This window comes from Myxocyprinus asiaticus, chromosome 25, assembly GCF_019703515.2.
Source record: "Myxocyprinus asiaticus isolate MX2 ecotype Aquarium Trade chromosome 25, UBuf_Myxa_2, whole genome shotgun sequence".
NCBI classification, from domain to species: Eukaryota; Metazoa; Chordata; class Actinopteri; order Cypriniformes; family Catostomidae; genus Myxocyprinus; species Myxocyprinus asiaticus.
Genome location: NC_059368.1, coordinates 1685442 through 1705962, shown reverse-complemented (window position 1 = coordinate 1705962; position 20521 = coordinate 1685442). Strand labels below are relative to the sequence as shown.

The following is a 20521-nucleotide window of genomic DNA, read 5'->3' as shown; positions in this document are numbered from 1 at the left end:
GGCATGGTTCACAGGCTTCTTGAGAAGTTCAGACTCTGTCAGTACCCAGACGCTTGTGTTTTCATACAGCAGGGCACCTCTAAAGTCCACACCTACAATCTCAGCTCATTGACTGGAACACCTGCCTCTGATTAGCTTTTTTAGAAGTCTGAAGCGCAGAGGTTCACGTACTTTTTCTATCCTAGACTATGAATGTTTAAATTCAGTATTGACAAGAACCAGTACAATCATTTGTTTGCCATTACTTCAAGCAGATTGTGTTTGTCTACTATGGTGAAGATGAAGATCAGACCATATATTATGAATAGTGCAGAAATGCAGGAAATTCCAAAGGGTTCACATACTTTTTCTTGCCGCTGTATATTTGTGTATATCTGAATATTTGCGGTAAAATTGTCAAAATAAATATACTGTTTCTCTACATTAATCAACAACTTTAGCTTTATATCCACCATTTTTAATTCAATTACTTCTGGGGTGCTCACATTTATATGGCATGAGATCTACTTTTTCATAATGCTATTACAGTAAGATCTACCATGCACAATTTAAATATACATTGTAGGGAATGTTGTCAAGATACCAACATTTGATGATTCTCAATGCAAAAACTAATACTTACTCATTTGTTACAGTAATTGGGTAAACATTGTTTCAAGTTCTCAAGTTATTATTCAAGACAAGGAACCATAAAAATGGTTACTTTCGGTCTACTCTTGCGGGCCCCCTCTCAACCCGTGCCTTAGGGCAGCTGCCCACCCTGCCCTCCCTTTAGTTACGCCCTTGAGGCTGCATTTGTATTTACGCTGCAAGTCCTAATGCACAGATCTGATATTTTGATACAAATGTTTTTTTTGTTTATGCATACATCAGTCATAACTGATGTGTTTCTATCAATACCTCGCAAAGTGGCATTTTGAAATGCATTTGACCATCACACAGGCGCGTACACACACACACAAATGTCACGAACACAAAAATAAGCCGTCTGTCAGACGAGTTTTCGAAACTTAGGAAGGCAGGGGAAGAGTCATTTATATTCCCGAGGAAAGCGATACCTGATTGGGCGAGTCAGTAATATTTATCAGGAAAGCGCTACCTGATTGGACGGAGGAACTATAGCCCTACCCCTAATCGCAACCGTAACCAATCAGGTGGAGCTTTCCTCATAAATATGAATAAGTCTTCTCCTGCCATCCTGCGTTTTGGAAATCCACCCATGTGGGAGCCGAAATGAGGAAATAAAAAGTGATCTTTATGAATTTCATTATTTGAATAGTTTCTCTCTCTACTCCCTTTACCGTTTGACCTGTTAACGAGATCGACTAATGGTTGTCTTGCGATCGACCAGTCGATCGACGTAATGAACACCCCTGGATTACATCTTTCGCAATGCTTAATGGGATTGTAGTTCATTCCCTCATTAAAGACGTTAAGTACACAGTCTTGTATCTTTGGTTGTATGATTTGATTTTCAAATACTTTTTTGCTTCAAATCAAAGTTTGAGATGTTGTTATTCACCTCGGTACATGGCTTACGACTTTTTTATGAAGGTTTTTATGAAATCGCTTGGGGGGGGGGGGAAATGAATGGGAAAAATGATTTTGAACCAAGACGACTGAAAAGGGGGCACTGTTGCACTCTTTGGATTTTTCTCCCCAATTTGGAATGCGCTCTTAAGTCCTCGTGGTGGCGTAGTGACTAGCCTCAATCCGGGTGGTGGAGGACAAATCTCAGTTGCGTCCGAGACGTCAGTGCGCGCATCTTATCACGTGGCTTGTTGAGCGCGTTACCATGGAGACGTAGCGCATGTGGAGGCTCACGCTATTCTCCACGGCATCCACGCACAACTCACCACGCGCCCCACCGAGAGTGAGAACCACATTATAGCGACCACGAAGAGGTTACCCCATGTGACACTACCCTCCCTAGCAACCGGGCCAATTGGTTGCTTAGGAAGCCTGGCTGGAGTCACTCAGCACTCCCTGGATTCGAACTCGCGACTCCAGGTGTGGTAGTCAGCGTCTTTACTTGCTGAGCTACTCAGGCCCCCTACGCTCTTGCGCTCTTTAATGAAAACTTAAATAGACCAAGGGCTGTCAATCTTCAAAAGGACAAAATGGCATCATCAAAGTACAGTAAATATATTCCATATAACTTGTGAGCTGTATACCGATCGCAACACGGCAAGTTTAAAAATACAAAAATGTAAATACAATATACATCGTTTTTTGAGAACTACGACATGGGAAGATTATCAGTGGATAACCTCATACATTTCGGTTTGTTCCACCTCATTTTAAAAGAAACTGTAAGGTCTGTCGATGTCATGTGAGGACCTTTTCCTCGCCAGTTTAACTTTTTGATGGTCTGTTTCAGTTTGCAGTGAACATGTTTAGGACGTTACCCCCATCATCGAACCCGACCGGGGCCGAGTTTGACCCAGAGGAGGATGAGCCAACGTTAGAGGCGGCCTGGCCACACCTACAGGTGAATACCTGTCCACACACACACACACACACACAAACTTGCGCACACACACACAAGGTATTTGTATATTATGGTTGCACAGATTATTTCCCTTGATTATTGGTACGATGTTTCATTTAAAATAATACAATATACATTAAAAAACTGGTAACACGTTACAATAAGGTTCTATTTGTTAACAATTAATATTTAATTGATAATTAAGCACATTTTCGCCACCTAATTCTTGTTAGTGTCAGAGAATAGAATTGTTTTCATTGCTGTTATGTGAAAAAAATAATGCAATATTGTAAAATAATGATATATTTCATGATATTTAAATTGTAATGTTAAAATCTATTGAGAATGAGTATTACAAATGAGCTCAAATCAAATGTCCGAATGCATCACAGTAATGAGTATTTGGTGTTAAATGTGCTTAATTGTCTAAAAAATAATGTCTCAATGCAAAACTAACATTTAAAAATAGGCTTCATTTTCTTCAATGTACACTGGCGGCCAAAAGTTTGGAATAATGTACAGATTTTGCTGTTTCGGAAGGAAATTGGTACTTTAATTCAACAAAGTGGCATTCAGCTGATCACAAAGTATAATCAGGACATTACTGATGTAAAAAACAGCACCATCACTATTTGAAAAAAGTCATTTTTGATCAAATCTAGACAGCAGCCATCACTCCAACACCTTATCCTTGAGTAATCATGATAAATTGATCATTTGGTGCTAGATAATCTCTTGCCATTATATCAAACACAGCTGAAAGATATTTGGTTCGTTAAATGAAGCTTAACATTGTCTTTGTGTTTGTTTTTGAGTTGCCACAGTATGCAATAGACTGGCATGTCTTAAGGTCAATATTAGGTCAAAAAATGGCAAAAAAGAAACAGCTTTCTCTAGAAACTCATCAGTCAATCATTGTTTTGAGGAATGAAGGCTATACAATGCTTGAAACTGCCATAAAACTGAAGATTTCATACAAAGGTGTACACTACAGTCTTCAAAGACAAAGGACAACTGGCTCTAACAAGGACAGAAAGAGATGTGGAAGACCAGATGTACAACTAAACAAGAGGATAAGTACATCAGAGTCTCTAGTTTGAGAAATAGACGCCTCACATGTCCTCAGCTGACAGCTTCATTGAATTCTACCCGCTCAACACCAGTTTCATGTACAACAGTAAAGAGAAGACTCAGGGGTGCAGGCCTTATGGGAAGAATTGCAAAGAAAAAGCCACTTTTGAAACAGAAAAACAAAAAGAAAAGGTTAGAGTGGGCAAAGAAACACAGACATTGGACAACAGATAATTGGAAAAGAGTGTTATGAATCTTAACCCCATTGAGCTTTTGTGGGATCAGTTAGACTGTAAGGTGCGTGAGAAGTGCCCGACAAGACAGACACATCTATGGCAAGTGCTACAGGAAGTGTGGGGTAAAATGTCACCGGAGTATCTGGACAAACTGACAGCTAGAATAACAAGGATCTGCAAAGCTGTCATTGCTGCACGTGGAGGATTTACTGATGAGAACTCTTTGAAGTAGTTTAAGAAGATTTTTTTCAAATTGTAATAGTAATTTTTCATGTTATTAATGTCCTGACTATACATTGTGATCAGTTGAATGCCACTTTGGTGAATAAAAGTACCAATTTCTTTCCATAAGAGCAAAATCTGTACATTATTCCAAACTTTTGGCCGCCAGTGTATATTCTACTTTTTTTCTTTTAATTTTGGATTGAAATGAGAACCAGACAGGTTTTAAAAGATTCATACACCTAGTCAAGATACTTGGTGGACTGTAATAAGTGACTGTAAGCTTCTATTGATAAAGGTGTCCACTAAACGACTATTTACGTGCAAATAAAACACGTATTTTTCTTTCCGCAGCTTGTGTATGAATTTTTCCTGCGGTTTTTAGAGTCACCTGACTTTCAACCAAACATAGCCAAGAAATACATAGACCAGAAGTTTGTGTTACAGGTATGTTGATACAATATTCTCACGTGTGTTTTAGTTTAAATTTTAATTTATCTTCGTAGAATAAGAGTAGTAAGTGATCTGTGATGTGATTGCAGCTCCTGGAGCTGTTTGACAGCGAGGACCCTCGTGAACGTGACTTCCTGAAGACCACTCTCCACCGTATCTACGGAAAGTTTCTGGGCCTCAGGGCATACATCAGAAAACAGATTAATAATATATTCTATAGGTGAGACTCCACATATACAGGACATACAGGGTAGCTCAGTGGTAAAGACGCTGACTACCACCCCTGGAGTTCGCATGTCACGAGTTCGAATCCAGGGCGTGCTGAGTGACTCCAGCCAGGTCTCCTAAGCAACCAAATTGACCCGGTTGCTAGGGAGGGTAGAGTCACATGGGGTAAACTCCTCGTGGTCGCTATAATGTGGTTCTCACTCTCGGTGGGGCGCGTGGTGAGTTGTGCGTGGATGCCGCAGTGGATTACGTGAAGCCTCCACATGTGCTACGTCTCCGCGGTAACGTGCTCAACAAGCCACGTGATAAGATGACGCGGGTTGACGGTCTCAGACGCGGAGGCAGCTGGGATTCGTCCTCAGCCACCCGGATTGCCACCACGAGGACTTAGAGCGCATTGGGAATTGGGCGTTCCAGATTGGGAGAAGAAGGGGAAAAAATCTCCATTTAAAAAATAAAAAAAAAAGCCAAAAAATCAAAAGTTGCATTATTCACTTTCTGCATCTATAATATCAGTTTTTCTAGTTCTGTTAGCCACTTCAAAATAATTAAAAAAAACATCATTGAGTAATTACAAACATCTGGAAAAGTCATTGAATAATCATGTAATTATCAGTGAGCAGTTCACGATGTTTGAATATTATCTCCATATAGCTTCATCTATGAAACAGAGCATCATAATGGAATAGCAGAACTACTGGAAATATTAGGAAGGTAAGAATCATTTTTGTGGTTTTTAAGTATTCTATATACATTATTCTCATATGATCCTCTAGTTTCAAACACTTCTCATGTTCACAGTGTTGTGTTAGTCACGTTTACTGAGGTGAACTTTCTCACAGCAGCAGCGAGCTCATTCATGATCTGACAGCTGTGTTTAATGTGTTTGATGCTTCATTTATGATACAGTCTTTGTTAGCTGTTTCAGAGTGATTCACATCTTTTTCTTGCTCAACAGCATAATTAACGGCTTTGCCTTACCACTGAAAGAAGAGCACAAAATCTTCCTGTTAAAAGTTTTGTTACCGTTGCACAAAGTGAAGTCGCTCAGTGTGTATCACCCACAGGTACGAACACCATGTTTCTATCTGTCTTAAAGAGTTTAGTGCTCAGTAGTGATATACAGCCAGGCCAATTAATGAAATGCAGCAGTGCCTGTCCACTTTTAAAAAAGATGTCACGATACCAGTGTTTCTGTAGTACCAGTTATAACGAGCACCGACGTAATTTGGTCCCCGTGCGCTGTCTGACACACGACTACTTCTCTAGTATTCCTTTTACACTGAAATACACAATCAAATTAAAATCATAACATGTCCTAGTGTGATTATTAACACGTGAAAGGCCGCAATCATAGTCTGCATGAGCTGCGTGCTTTAAAGTGAATGTGTGAAGCCGACCACTCGAACACTGGAGACTCCACAGACATTGAGAATCATTCGAGTTGTATAAGATGACAAAGCAGAGCACTAATCCACTGTGAAGCACAACATGTAGACTATATATTTATATAATTAAACTACAGCATTTGCGCTTTAATGATCTCACTGTGCCACGTAGCAAACTGTTTATACGGAGAAATGAAGCTTCTGTCAGATACACACGTCAAAATAAAAGTTCACGTCAAAATAAAAGCTAGACGTCTGAAATTGATGAAATTGCAGCAGAAATATATTACAACTATGTAACATTACCATATTAGCACATTTTTGTTGTGGCATCAAAATTGGTATCGAAAACGGTGAAATTTCAGTGGCATCTGTACTGACTACTGAAATTTTGGTATGGTGACAACGCTAATAGGCAATATCAAACATTTCTAGATTATTTACATCAGACGATAACGTTTTCCTGTTTGGATGATGAATAGAGGTTTTAGTTCCTGTTTGCTGTCCCACAGTCTTTGCTCTTTACATTTTCCTGCTTTTTTACTATTCACTATTCATAAATAATATCCTTTAATATAATTATAACACTTCATATAAACATTATTTATATCAATAATATAAATAATACTATATAAATATCTATATGGGTCCATCCCCATAAAAACTATTAAATAATACTATAAAAATGTCTTTATGGGTGCATCTCTATAAAAACTATTATTCACTATTTATAAATAATTATCCATTAATATAATTATAATAATATTCATTTAAACACTTTTAAATAATACTATAAAAATATCTTTATGGGTGCATCTCTATAAATACTATTATTCACTATTTATAAAAATTATTATCCATTAATATAATGATGATAATATTCATTTAGACACTATTATATAATACTATAAAAATATCTTTATGGGTGCATCTCTATAAAAACTATTATTCACTATTTATAAATAATTATCAATTAATATAATTATAATAATATTCATTTAAACACTTAAATAATACTATAAAATATCTTTATGGGTGCATCTCTATAAAAACTATTATTCACTATTTATAAATAATTATCAATTAATATAATTATAATAATATTCATTTAAACACTTAAATAATACCATAAAAATATCTTTATGGGTGCATCTCTATAAAAACTATTATTCACTATTTATAAATAATTATCCATTAATATAATTATAATAATATTCATTTAAACACTTTTAAATAATACTATAAAAATATCTTTATGGGTGCATCTCTATAAATACTATTATTCACTATTTATAAAAATTATTATCCATTAATATAATGATGATAATATTCATTTAGACACTATTATATAATACTATAAAAATGTCTTTATGGGTGCATCTCTATAAAAACTATTATTCACTATGTATAAATAATAAATATTAATTCGTATAATTATAATACTATTTACATAAACACTATTCATGTTATTAATAAATTAAATAATACTTTAAAAATGTCTATATGGGTGCATCCCTTTAAACAATACTATTGATTATGTGATGTAATGTTGTGAATGTTTTCGTTACAGCTGGCGTACTGTGTGGTGCAGTTTTTAGAGAAGGATAGCACACTTACTGAACCAGTGAGTTTCAGTGCGGCCTTGTGTTCATTGCATTTATTCTTTTACCTCTTTTAAAGCTGCATGTCAGTGTTTTTCCTAACAGCTTCATATACAAATACATTTGATCAGGCTCTATTATTATTTTAATGATTTTTTTGGACTTTCTAAGGTGTTCTGATGTTTACTTGTTCTTCAGGTAGTGATGGCTCTGCTGAAGTACTGGCCAAAGACTCACAGTCCAAAGGAAGTGATGTTCCTCAATGAGCTGGAGGAGATCCTGGATGTCATCGAGCCGTCAGAGTTTGTGAAAGTGATGGAGCCGCTCTTCAGACAGCTCGCCAAATGTGTCTCCAGCCCACACTTCCAGGTTCATTCGCCCTGACCGATAAATCTCAAAATATAAATACAAAACAGTTTGAAAGTGCATCTATGAATTTATTCATGAAGTAGTTGCTTTAAACTCCCCATGAAAAGACTTGATTAGTAGTTAATTTAATGTGTGTGTGTGTGTAAATGTTTTCCCATGTCCTGATTTGTACCGGTGTTGTCCTCAGGTTGCGGAGCGCGCTCTGTACTACTGGAATAATGAATACATCATGAGTTTAATCAGTGATAACGCTGCCAGGATTCTACCCATCATGTTCCCGTCACTGTACCGAAACTCCAAAACCCACTGGAACAAGTGAGTCACACTGTTTAACATGCTAACATTTCACATGCAAAGAGGCTAAACAGTCATAACAGGGGTCATTTAAATATAGTATAAAGTCTTACATATAAAGTCTTAAAGGTACAGTAGCAAAAACAGACTGTTTAATTGTAAGGGTCAGAGAGAGGGTGGAACATGGTCATGAAAAACTACATTTCAACCATTTTTGATGCAAGAAAAATGTGTCACAGCCTTCAAAATGGTTTGTTGGGTAGTTTGTTTTTTAATAGCTTGTTTGCAGGAACCTTGTCATTTGCAACATATTTTGCTTTTTAGTAACATGCCGTATTTCTGAGTGAATAGAATATTCAGCAGGGAAAATCCTCCAGGATTTGATTGGATTATGGGTTGTTCATTTGTGATATAAACAGTTAGGGCTGTGCCAATACTATCAAATATCGATATACAGTATATACTTTTCCTCATGATATTGTATCGATACTTTTATTCAACTCTGTGTATTCACGTCATGTCCAACAGTTCAATAAAGACGAAGCAGGTCGTCTAAATTAGTGCAAACTCAATGTGGCGTTTCTTGGAACATTCAGAGACCTTATTCACGCTAGCGCCATCTTTGATTTTTAATGGGAATGACAACGAGTCTGTGAGGGATAGACCTACCATGCACGAACGGTATAAAGCTCCTCGATCACATCTGATTTTCCACAACTCATGTTATCTGGAGTTCTTTGTGTACTGAATGTTCTTGGACAGATATTTTATCAATGTTTTGATACGAGTTCGAATCCAGGGTGTGCTGAGTGACTCCAGCCAGGTCTCCTAAGCAACCAAATTGGCCCGGTTGCTAGGGAGGGTAGAGTCACATGGGGTATCCTCCTCGTGGTCACTGATTATGTGGTTCTCGCTCTCAATGTGGCATGTGGTGAGTTGTGCGTGGATCACGGAGAGTAGCATGAGCCTCCACATGCTGTGAGTCTCCGCGGTGTCATGCACAACGAGTCACGTGATAAGATGCGTTGATTGACGGTCTCGGAAGCGGAGGCAACTGGGACTTGTCCTCCGCCACCCGGATTGAGGCAAGTAACCGCGCCACCAGGAGGACGTACTAAGTAGTGGGAATTGGGCATTCTGAATTGAGAGAAAAGGGGATAAAAATATATATATATCTCTACATTTTCAGAATAACCACAAACTGATTATATCGATATTGATTCATAAATCCCAAAAGCGATCTTTTACTCTATGCGCAGCACTTTACAATACATATGCGACTTAGCCACTGACTGGTAATATTTCAGTTCAGCACCGAGTTCAGCATCCTTTCACTGCGTGCCGAAAGTGAAAGTTTGTTTTGCCTCCAAATGAGATCCACGTAATCCATTTGTCATTGATAATGTCTCTTATAGTTCCCTCTTTGGTCTTTTAGATGTTGATAAAAAAATAAATATATAAATAAATAAAACATTTAATTCTAATCAGACATTCGACTCCATTCACATTAACGTCACTGTCCTTAAAGAGACAGTGCTGGCTTTTAGCACGTGTTCTACATATTGAAGTAAATACTTGTAAATAAGAGAAATTAGACATCTAAACAAAATACACACACTGTGGTCCTAATAAACTGCCCGACGTGGTCTTCTGCTGATGTAGTCTATCTGCCTCAAGGTTCTACATGTTGTGCATTCAGAGATGATATTCTTCCCAACACAATTGTACAGAGCGGTTATCTGAGTTACTGTAGACTTTCTGTCAGCTTGAACCAGTCTGGCCATTCTCTGTTGACCTCTCTCATCAAAAAGGTGTTTCTGTCCACAGAACTGCCGCTCACTGGATGTTTTTTGTTTTTGGCACCATTCAGAGTAAATTCTAGAGACTGTTGTGTGTGAAAATCCCAGAAATACTCAAACCAGTCCATCTGGCATCAACAATCATGCCACGGTCCAGATCACTAAGATCACATTTTTCCCCATTCTGATGGTTGATTTGAACATTAACTTTATACATTACACTCTGCCGCATGATTGGCTGATTAGATAATTGCATGAATAAGTAGGTGTACAGGTGTACCTAATAAAGTGCTCAGTGAGTGTGTGTATATGCGTGCACACACATGCAAATTTTCATGGAATTTGCATCTTTTTAAAAGCTAAAATGTGAGCAAAGGGATGAAAAACTTCTGATAAAAAAAAAAAAAATTGCTGAGAGAGAATTTCTTTAATTTGTAAGCAAAAAGGACATAACTGAAATATACCAATATTTATTGGAATGAAATTGAGAGCATGTGAATCATAAGAAAATCGAACCATGATATTGTGATGCATCCCAATATATATCGAATCGTGACATACTGTATGTATAGTGATCCATATCATATCGTGAGGTGTCTGGAAATACCCAGACCTAATATATATATATATATATTGTATTAGGGCAGGGCAATATGACAGTATCTATCGTGGCGACGATATGAAGTGTCAGTCGATAGAGATTTTGCTATATCGTGAAATGTAAATATTCATGTGTGCAGCGTGTACTTATCTATCAGTGGGCCTCACGTGAGACTTCGAGAATTTAAGAAACATGGACAGGGTTTTTATGGCATTAAAACTTTTTTGCCGGCTGCCCAAGCAAATTCAGTGACACTCATTTCGCATTCGGCACTTCATTAGTGCTTAATATGCTTCTCATCTAACACGTGCATCTGTGTTTCATGTGAGCGTCACGTGTGCTTTCACTGGAGCACGCAAGTGCGTGGGAGTCCAGCAGGATTCCTGATATTTACAAGAGAGCGCAGAGTGGTTTACAAGATCACTCCACAGAACGGGACGTCACCCAAACAAGTGAAACAAAAGCCAACACTGAGCAGAAACATGTAATCTACAAACTGTCGCACGACGATAATCACTCGTAATACAAGCAATTTGTTTTACCTCAAAATGAAGCACGCAAAACAATATTATGAAAGCCAAAAGATGTGCTCTGTATTAATTCTGTCATATATTTATTTTTTTGTTGTTTATTTATAAAAAATAATAATTTTTTTTCTGCTCAAAATGTTTACACAGTTTTGGATATTTTCTGCAAGTGTTTATTTTCGTTGGATTTTTATGTTAAGTTATGCATTATTTTCTTTGTTGCATTGCTTTGGGAAGATCTTGAGTTTATAGAGGAAAGTTTAATAATAATAATAATAATAATAATATTGGCCAACAACATATCAGACTGAAATGTGGCATAACGTGAAATTTAGCATTGTGGAAAGAATTATTTAAAACCAGGTTGAGAGTTTTTTTTTATTTATTTATTTTTTTTAAATTATTTTTATTTGGACTTTTGTCAATTTCCAAATAAAGAGAAAATTAAACAAGAGGAAGTATTAAATTCACTGACTGGATTATCCAGAATTAGGCAGTATAATATGGTTGTTTAATTAATATATATATATAATAATTTTTTTTAATTTATTTTCCTTTTTTTTTTTTTTTTTTTTTTTTTTACATCTTGATATCGTTATCATAATATAATATTACTCATATCGTGATAAGATTTTGGTCGTATCGCCCACCCCTATATACTGTAAATGCGTGTGTGTGTGTGTGTGTGTGTGTGTGTGTGTGTGTGTGTGTGTATATATATATATATATATATATATTGTCAAGGATGCGTCAGGAATGAGAACTCAATAGCAGGAATGAGTAAAAAAAAAAAAGATTTATTTAAATAAAAGAAAACAAACTCTCACAAGGGAAAAAAACTCAAAAGCGAAATGATAAACTATAAACTGAAAAAAATTAAAGACCGGAGACGGAGCAAAAAAAAAACAGACTGAGCATGAGAAACAAAACAATACGACAAACACAAGAGGAAAGGGAGCATAATATATACAGACTGAGCACATGAGGAACATGTGACGACAATCAACATAACCAGGACTAGACTAGAGGGTGAGGCCAGAGGGAATGAGGAGGCGGGGTCGGGACAGCACATGGTAAACCACAACACTGACTAAGACACGTGCAAATGCACAACACAAACACACACAGAAATAAACAGACAAAGAACACTGGGCAGACTGAGTGGGACCGTAACACACACACATATATATATATATATATATATATATATATATATATATATATATATATATATATATATATATATATAATGAAGATGTGATCAATAATCAATCTCTCTTGTTGTCAGGACGATTCATGGTCTGATCTATAACGCACTGAAGCTGTTTATGGAGATGAATCAGAAATTGTTTGATGATTGCACACAGCAGTTCAGAGCTGAGAAAAACAAGTATGAAACTTTTCACAGACTTTCATATCTAGGTGTTTATGATCCAGTGTGTTACTGAACAGTTTCCCTCTGTCTCTCTGAACATTAGAGAGAAAGCCAAGTGGAAAGAGCGTGAGGAGGCGTGGATAAAGATCGAGAGTCTTGCCAAATCAAACCCACAGGTGACGGCTCTGATACAGTATTACTCATGTGGACTACACATAACTGAAGTCAACCTCTCAAGAACACTCTATGCAGAATTACTGCATCATCAGTATGATTTGTATAATAAATACGAGTTGAGCCCTATGGACATTAAAATTACATTAAAATCAAAAAGATGCATTGACAGTTTCGCTTTCAGTAATATAGACTTCCATTTCTGTAGGACACAATTTTTAGGTGAATTATCCCTTTAAATGACCCTAAAAGACCCTAAAAAATGTAAGTAGTCTGAAATGTGTTTTCATGTTTTAGTTCCTGACGTACATCGACTCCAGCAGCCTCAGCAGTCCGATGGATATGGAGACAGACGGACCGATGATCGATGATGTCATGATGCTGAAGAAGACAGTAGAAGAAGAAGCCACTCAGGTAAACATGACCAGGTGTTTACCGTTATATCCTTACCTGTTATAAAAGATTAAACTCGCTGCGTTAAATTCTGTTCTTGCTTATAAGCCATTTACCAAACAAAAGTCCTACATTGGATGTTGGTTAATTTGACAAAAACAGTCTGGGTGTCTGGGGCAGATTTCACCCCAAAATAAAACATAAATAAATAATAGTAATAATTACTATATATATATATATATATATGTATATATGTATATATGTGTATGTATTTTTTTAATTGCAATGCATTGCAATAATGAAAATTTGGGGGAAGGTGCTTAATTTTAATGAAAATAATGCCACAATTAAAAAAAATCTTAAGTGTCATAATAGTTTATATTTCATAATTTATTTATACTGTATATAAAAAAATATGTATTTTTTCTTCATTTTAATATATATGAAATAGCAGGGACTAAAAACAGTATGTTTTTCATTTCGTTTCCTTCTGAGCAAAAACTGTATTTTTCCATTCCGGTTCAGAAGTTCTGCAGCCTCCTTTCCAAATATTTTATATAATCCAAATTCTTTAATAACGTTCTTTTTAAAATGACAGTACTCTGTGCTAATGGTGGGTGAAATACCAATTACACTGTCGCCAGATCTCGCAAGAGATATAAGCAACCTGGTCTGGAAAAACAAGCCCAAAATAAACCATTTGCCTCACCAAAATAAGTGCATAAGCAATACAATTTTTTTCTGTGTGGTGGATTTATCAGCATAGAAATCATAACGAGCCGTTAATTAACAGTTAAGTATAATTGTATTTACAGATCTGCTTCTGAGTCAAAACCCGGCAGCATCAAATCAGTATTAATGCATCACATCTAACAATACTTTTACCTCTAATAATGATTTTCATGCATCTGGATTAGTCGTGCATGTACAGTAAATGTAGTAATTATACATAGTTGTTAAAAAGGTCTTCATCCACAGAATGCTTCATCCACAATGTGCAATTAGGCAAAGAAATGTGTGATGCAGCAGTTTCCTTCAGGATCAAAGCACATGTTTCATTTTTTTCAGGCAACATGAAGTGGTGTAGTTACAAAAATGTACTGTGATAAACCTTTTAACCTTTAGTTAATGATTTTTAACCGGTTATAACTGGTTACCAGCATTTAAAAATAACATTTTCACTCTGGAACAATTGAAAATCACTTTGTTCCGGTTATCGGTTATGTTCTGCAAAAAATTTCGTTTGTTTTCGGTTTTCGTTCCTTGAACCGTTTTTAGTCCCTGTATATGTGTAATATTATAGCTTTATATATAAATGCCTAATATTGTCTAGGTCCCCCTCGTGCCGCCAAAACAGCGCCAACCCGCATCTCAGAATAGCATTGAGAGATGATATTCTTCTCAGCTACAGTTGTACAGAGCGGTTATCTGAGTTACCGTAGACTTTATCAGTTCAAACCAGTCTGGCCATTCTCTGTTGACCTCTCTCATCAACAAGACGTTTCTCGTCCACAGAACTGCCGCTCACTGGATGTTTTTTGTTTTTGGCACCATTCAGAGTAAATTCTAGAAATTCTGTTGTGTGTGAAAATCCCAGAAATACTCAAACCAGCCCGTCTGGCGCCAACAATCATGCCACGCTCCAGATCACTGAGATCACATTTTTCCCCATTCTGATGGTTGATGTGAACATTAACCGAAGCTCCTGACCCGTATCTGCATGATTTTATGCACTGCACTGCTGCCACACGATTGGCTGATTAGATAATCGCATGGATGACTGTTGGTGCCAGACGGGCTGGTTATATTTAAGTTGCTTTGGATAAAATATAATTTTAATATAATATAATATAATTACAATATATAATTTAATCATGGAAAACCTGACGCTATCACGGAAATTAATAAATTCTCAAAAGTCCTGGAAATTTCTATAGTGAACACATTTTTCTTGTTTTGATGGTTGTTTTTAAATAGTTTTTTCCACATTCTTTCATCAAAATGCAATAACCTGTTCCACCTTTGAAACAGTTTGTCTTTTATGCTGAAGTAACCAAGGCAACTTGAAAAATAAGATTAATGAACAATATCAAAGTCTACTTTACAAAATCAAGCCCCTGCCCCACATTATTTTCCACTTCATTTTTTCTGTTTCACTTGGAATTATGTCACTGTATAGAAGTTAAATGTTGACCTTGGAGTTGCATTTAAACTGTGTCCAGCTGCACAGAGACCAGCGTAAGGAACGCCCCCTGGTGCGACGCAAGTCTGAGCTGCCTCAGGATATCTCTGCAGTGAAAGCTCTGGAGACGCACCGGCGTGCCGAAGACATGATCACTGCCCAGGACGGCCACTAGAGGACCTCAAAAGCCCAAAACCAGCCCAGTCTCACCCCGCCGCGCAAGAGCCGGCCCCATACAGCACTGACGGCGGTGGCACTGAACGGCCCCGGTGTGACACACAAACACGCCCAGTTCTGCCATCCAGAACCGCACCAGTGCCCGTCCAACATCCAGAGCCCTAAACACCACGCTAGTCTAGTCATCTCTCCATTCCTGACTCTTTTCTGTTTTGTTTCGTTTGTTTCTCAAGATGTAACGTGCCTGTACCGGCTCGATTCATGCTGTTGTGCTGAAAACAGGCACTGGGACAGGTCGTTTTTTGACACTAGAGCACTTGAAGCGTGGCTGTCGACTGTGTCCGGAGCGAGAGAGCGATTCTCAGGTTGTTTCGGAGGCCGAGAGAGCAGCTTTTTTGGGCCGATGTCAAACGCCACGTCAGCTTTCGGCCTCGGTCTTCAGTGGTCAATGTCTTTTTATGTGACGTTCGTTTCATCGTCAGAAAATGAAATGTCATTTTAGTCTTACCGACCGCATTTCGCATTTGAAACAGGCTGGTCTGTCTTTTGAATTATTTGACAAAAGAGAACCCGCCAGTGCAAATACCCTTCCATTTTACACCATTTTTTTAAGTGTTAATATTTTTACAGTTGGCAATAAGTTCATCCAGGGAGATTTTGGTTGTTCAAACAATGGCGAATGGCCTTATGGTGGTTTTATTTTCGATCCATTTTGTTTCTTCCGAACTCGTAGTGCATTTTAAGCTTTCTAATGGGCAATATTTAAACGTAAATGCTTACCCAGTTACATGTGCGTTTTTTGACCAAGCCTTTATTTGCATAGAGTGCCTTTTTAGGGAAACCGTAACAACATAGTGGCGTTTCCTACATGACAAAGGCTTTTGTTTATTTTCTGTTGTAAATTCGTTACTTGCTATTTGTACGTTTACTCGCTTCCGATAGTCTTTCTTTACACATGAGAATGACGTAAGAATTCGTCAACCAATCGTGGTGGTTTTTTCGGGACCTGGACAAGCCCAACGAAGGACAGAAAAGGACATTTCCTGACAAACTTGAACGACTTTCGCTGTCTGCTTTCTTTTTGCATTGTTTTATGATTATTCGCTCTGAACCATTGTTTGAACTTCCATTCTGTTTCGCCTGGTTGGAACTACAGTGCAGTTCTCTTTTCAGGTTTCCCGTATGTCTGTGACGTGATTCAAAGATGCTTGCATTTTTTGTTTATTTTATTCTCGGCCCACATAAGCTTATCGATGTTCGATTTGAATGTGCAAATTTAAATGGCTATAGATAACACATTATTTTTCTCTTTCCCAACCTCTCTCTATCATGTTTTCTGTTGTAATTTAAGTTTCTCCCTCTTTTGGCTGTAGTGCTAAAATCTACAAATTAATTTTCCTTGCCAGTGTCAATAGAATAACTTAAAACCTCTTATTTGTTTTCCAGATTGAAGCTTCTATTGTGGTGACATTTCCCTCTCCGTTTCAGTTTTCAGTTCATGAGCGAAAAATAAAACGGCAAAGTGTCCTTTTAGTACGCGTACCCTTACTAAATGGCTTCATCTGATATTGTACATATTATGTACCGTTATGATCCATCTATTACTGAATGGTAGATCTCTTATTTTGTACAGATGAAAACGGTTATTAGCCATTTGCAGACAGTTGGTATTTGACAGACTTCTGTAACTGCGTTAGAAACGTTTCGAATTTAATTTCTAATGTGTATTTTTTATCTATTTGTAATTCAGATCTATTGTCTCTTTATTCAGCTGTCTGATGAAACCCATCATAAAATAGCCTTCATATGTGCTTTTCTCCAAATCTCAAGTGGTATATGTCTATATACAGGAAATAAAGAAAACGTGTTTTATATTTTCATCTTAGAACAATGAGTTTGTTGCATTTTGTATTGTGTATGTGTCTGTGTGTGTAAAAGTATGATTGTATATGAGTTTTGACAATATTTCAGTATTAGTGAGCTTTATAAAAGCATCTTTTGTCATATAGGTTGTGTGTAATACAACATGGCCTGGCCCACCCAATCATGAACTTGGCCCACCTTGAGAACTGCACCTACACCCACCCCTCCAACTGTTCGGCCCACCCGGCGGGTCCTATGGCCCACCTTACACCTTAGAGCTGGAGCCAGGCCTGCAACGTAGCAAAGTATTTAGACACAAAAAGCTTAAATTATTAATGATTTGTTTGAAATGGATGCTTGTCATGCTATTTCAGAATTATTGGTGAAGCACTGGAACACCCAATTCCCAATGCGCTCTAAGTCCTCGTGGTGGCGTAGTGACTCGCCTCAATCCGGGTGGCGGAGGACGAATCTCAGTTGCCTCCGCGTCTGAGACCGTCAATCCGCGCATCTTATCCCATGGCTTGTTGAGCGTGTTACCGCGGAGACGTAGTGCATGTTGAGGCTTCGCGCTATTCTCTGCGGCATCCATGCACAACTCGCCACGTGCCCCACTGAGAGCGAGAAACACATTATATATTATATTATATAGCGACCATGAGGAGGTTACCCCATGTGACTCTTCCCTCCCTAGCAACCGGGCCAATTTGGTTGCTTAGGAGACCTGACTGGAGTTAAAAAAAAAAAAAAAAAAAAGGTTATATTTCATCCCCAAATCAAAAAGAAAGAAAAAATAAATGACATTTTTCATATGCATCCACGTAATTGTAAACCGCCCTACCTGGAAACACGTGCCGGCTTTTACGCTTTTCACGTCCAATCGCACGCTTTATTTCAGCAGCGCGCTCGCACAGTGAGTGTGACGGGAATGGCGTGAATTCTGAGGTAAGAAACTTCTGCCTTAAGATCAGTGTTGGGTGTAATGCATTACTTAGTAATTAATTACTATAATTAAATTACCTTTTCGTTGAAAAAAGTAAGGGATTACTCAATTTCAGTAATTAGTTACTTCTGATGTAATTGCGTTAAATACTGTATAGACTATAGAACAATTCTATATAAAACAATAGTGAATTTAAAATCGAAATTTAGTGTCTAAAGTTCAAATATATGTTTTCTAATTTAACGCCGCCCCTTTAAATTCTTTGGCCAGTTCATGAATAATTTATTTGATTTGATATGATTAATTTGAAAGAATTAAAGGAACAGTTTCATGTATATCCTTGTATTTTTCATCTGGTCGAGGTTGATCAGGGTTTTAAAAAGTAATTAGTAATGCAATTACTTTTCAGACAGAGTAATTAGTACAGTAATCTAATTACACTAGATGTAATTACTTTTTTAGCGTAACCCAACACTGCTTAAGATCAATTATGTCAATAACCTAATTTTAATAGTTATTAAATTAACAAGAGTGACAACAGAAACGAATGATGGTGACGGCTGAAGAAAAAAAGAGAACCAGAGATTTTCAAGCGCTTGCATCATTTTTTGATCTTCAAAGAAGTCCAATGTTCCAAGCGTATGAAAAGATTAATTAGTCTTCATCTGAAAACCAAGTCGTTTAAAAGTGTTAGTTCTCTCAGGCTCGAGACATATAAGTCATGTTTTTTTTTTTTTTCCAAGACATCACTGAAATTGACTGGTTGTTTTTTTCCCTCCACAAATCACCTTCATAGTTTATAAAAGTGACAAAAAGAGTTTTGTCAGTACCATGGTTGGTACCATGGTACATTAATACATTATTTATATGGTACTAAATGAATACCATATTCATTTACCATGGTACTTTATGTCAGTGCAGAAGTCTTTTTATGTAGACCTTTTCACATAAGTAACAATTTAAGATAAAAAAAGGAAGCGTCTGTACTTTAGTACCATCCCTATCCCAGATTTCCTCCTCCTTTGTCTCTAATAAAAAACGTTTTAAGTGGGTTCTGAAAGAGGTTTCAGCAACATTGCCAAAAAATAAAAAGAAGAAAAGTCTACTGGTAACAAATGCACAACAACAAGACTGAAATGGTAAGAAGGTCTCTGCCAAAGCAACTCTCCACAGGATTATACACAACCTCAGGAAGCTCAGAAGAACCACAGAACAAGAACAAAGGTCATAGACTTCAAGATCCATCTTCCAAGATCCCACTGCAGAACTCCAGAGGAAGAACACTAGTCCAAGACTGAGACATCCATCTTCAAAGAAACAAGTAATGCATCTCCATGATCCACTTTACTGATTCGGATTCGGTGTAGATTATTGTATTGATTTCCCTCAGGAATACATTCACCATTTTAGGAGATCAAACATTAATCTACTGTGACTGTTCAGACAATTCAGAATTAATCAAACAACAATAACAAGGCATGCAATTAATCCATTTAAATGGTGTATCTGGCTAAATGAATGAAAAGTGTACCTACAGAGTAGAAAACAAAGATATTTGTATTAAACCCGTGGATGAAGGGGATTAAACTAAATATATGTTTCAAGCAAAAAAAAAGGTAATACTGTTATGTTTCCCCAAATACATTTCCGAAAAAACAGAAACATCACACAGCGGAATTGTCTAAAGGATTCTTAGTTTCACAGACAAACGACATACAGTATAACTACATTTTTACATTGAAGAAAATGCGAGTGGTACAGTGGCGTAGATTTGGCTTTAACATTAGGGGGGTTGCAGCGTGAAGCATTTACATGTTTCCATTGATCATGGGGGATAAATATTGGGGGGTTGTACTTGCTTGTTTTGATTATTGGGGTGGTTACCTCCCCCCAACCCCCTGGAATCTACGCCCTTGGAGTGGTGCCTGCCACCATGATAGGCTGTTTTTGCTGGTTGCTATGGCGTTGCTATGTGGCTGCTGAGGTGTTCTGAGTCGGGTCCATTCTTCAATGTAAATCTTTGGAATTTTTTTGGAACATTTTTTTTTTTTTTTTTTTAACTTGATCGTCCACCAGGCGAAAAGTCTGATTGCTTTGAATAGTAACAGCACAAGCCGCATGATTTGAGCCATTA

The 20521-nt window shown here is 37.2% G+C and overlaps 1 protein-coding gene across 3 annotated transcripts in view; it reads left to right on the top strand.

Annotated features, from left to right (window-relative positions):
* LOC127416313 (serine/threonine-protein phosphatase 2A 56 kDa regulatory subunit gamma isoform-like) overlaps positions 1-17472 on the top strand; it is a 43089-nt gene extending 25617 nt beyond the window's left edge. For 2 of the 3 annotated variants that reach the window (XM_051655600.1, XM_051655603.1), the window contains 12 exons: positions 2381-2491; positions 4375-4467; positions 4563-4693; positions 5356-5415; positions 5660-5768; positions 7660-7713; positions 7889-8059; positions 8247-8374; positions 12569-12670; positions 12759-12831; positions 13127-13243; positions 15445-17472. In XM_051655600.1, coding sequence (XP_051511560.1) covers positions 2381-2491; positions 4375-4467; positions 4563-4693; positions 5356-5415; positions 5660-5768; positions 7660-7713; positions 7889-8059; positions 8247-8374; positions 12569-12670; positions 12759-12831; positions 13127-13243; positions 15445-15579 — 1284 coding nt within the window. In that variant the 3' untranslated portion in view covers positions 15580-17472. Of the gene's footprint in view, positions 1-2380; positions 2492-4374; positions 4468-4562; positions 4694-5355; positions 5416-5659; positions 5769-7659; positions 7714-7888; positions 8060-8246; positions 8375-12568; positions 12671-12758; positions 12832-13126; positions 13258-15444 lie in introns of all 3 variants that reach the window. The other variant, XM_051655602.1, reaches the window with a different exon arrangement.
* The last annotated feature ends 3049 nt before the right edge of the window (positions 17473-20521 follow it).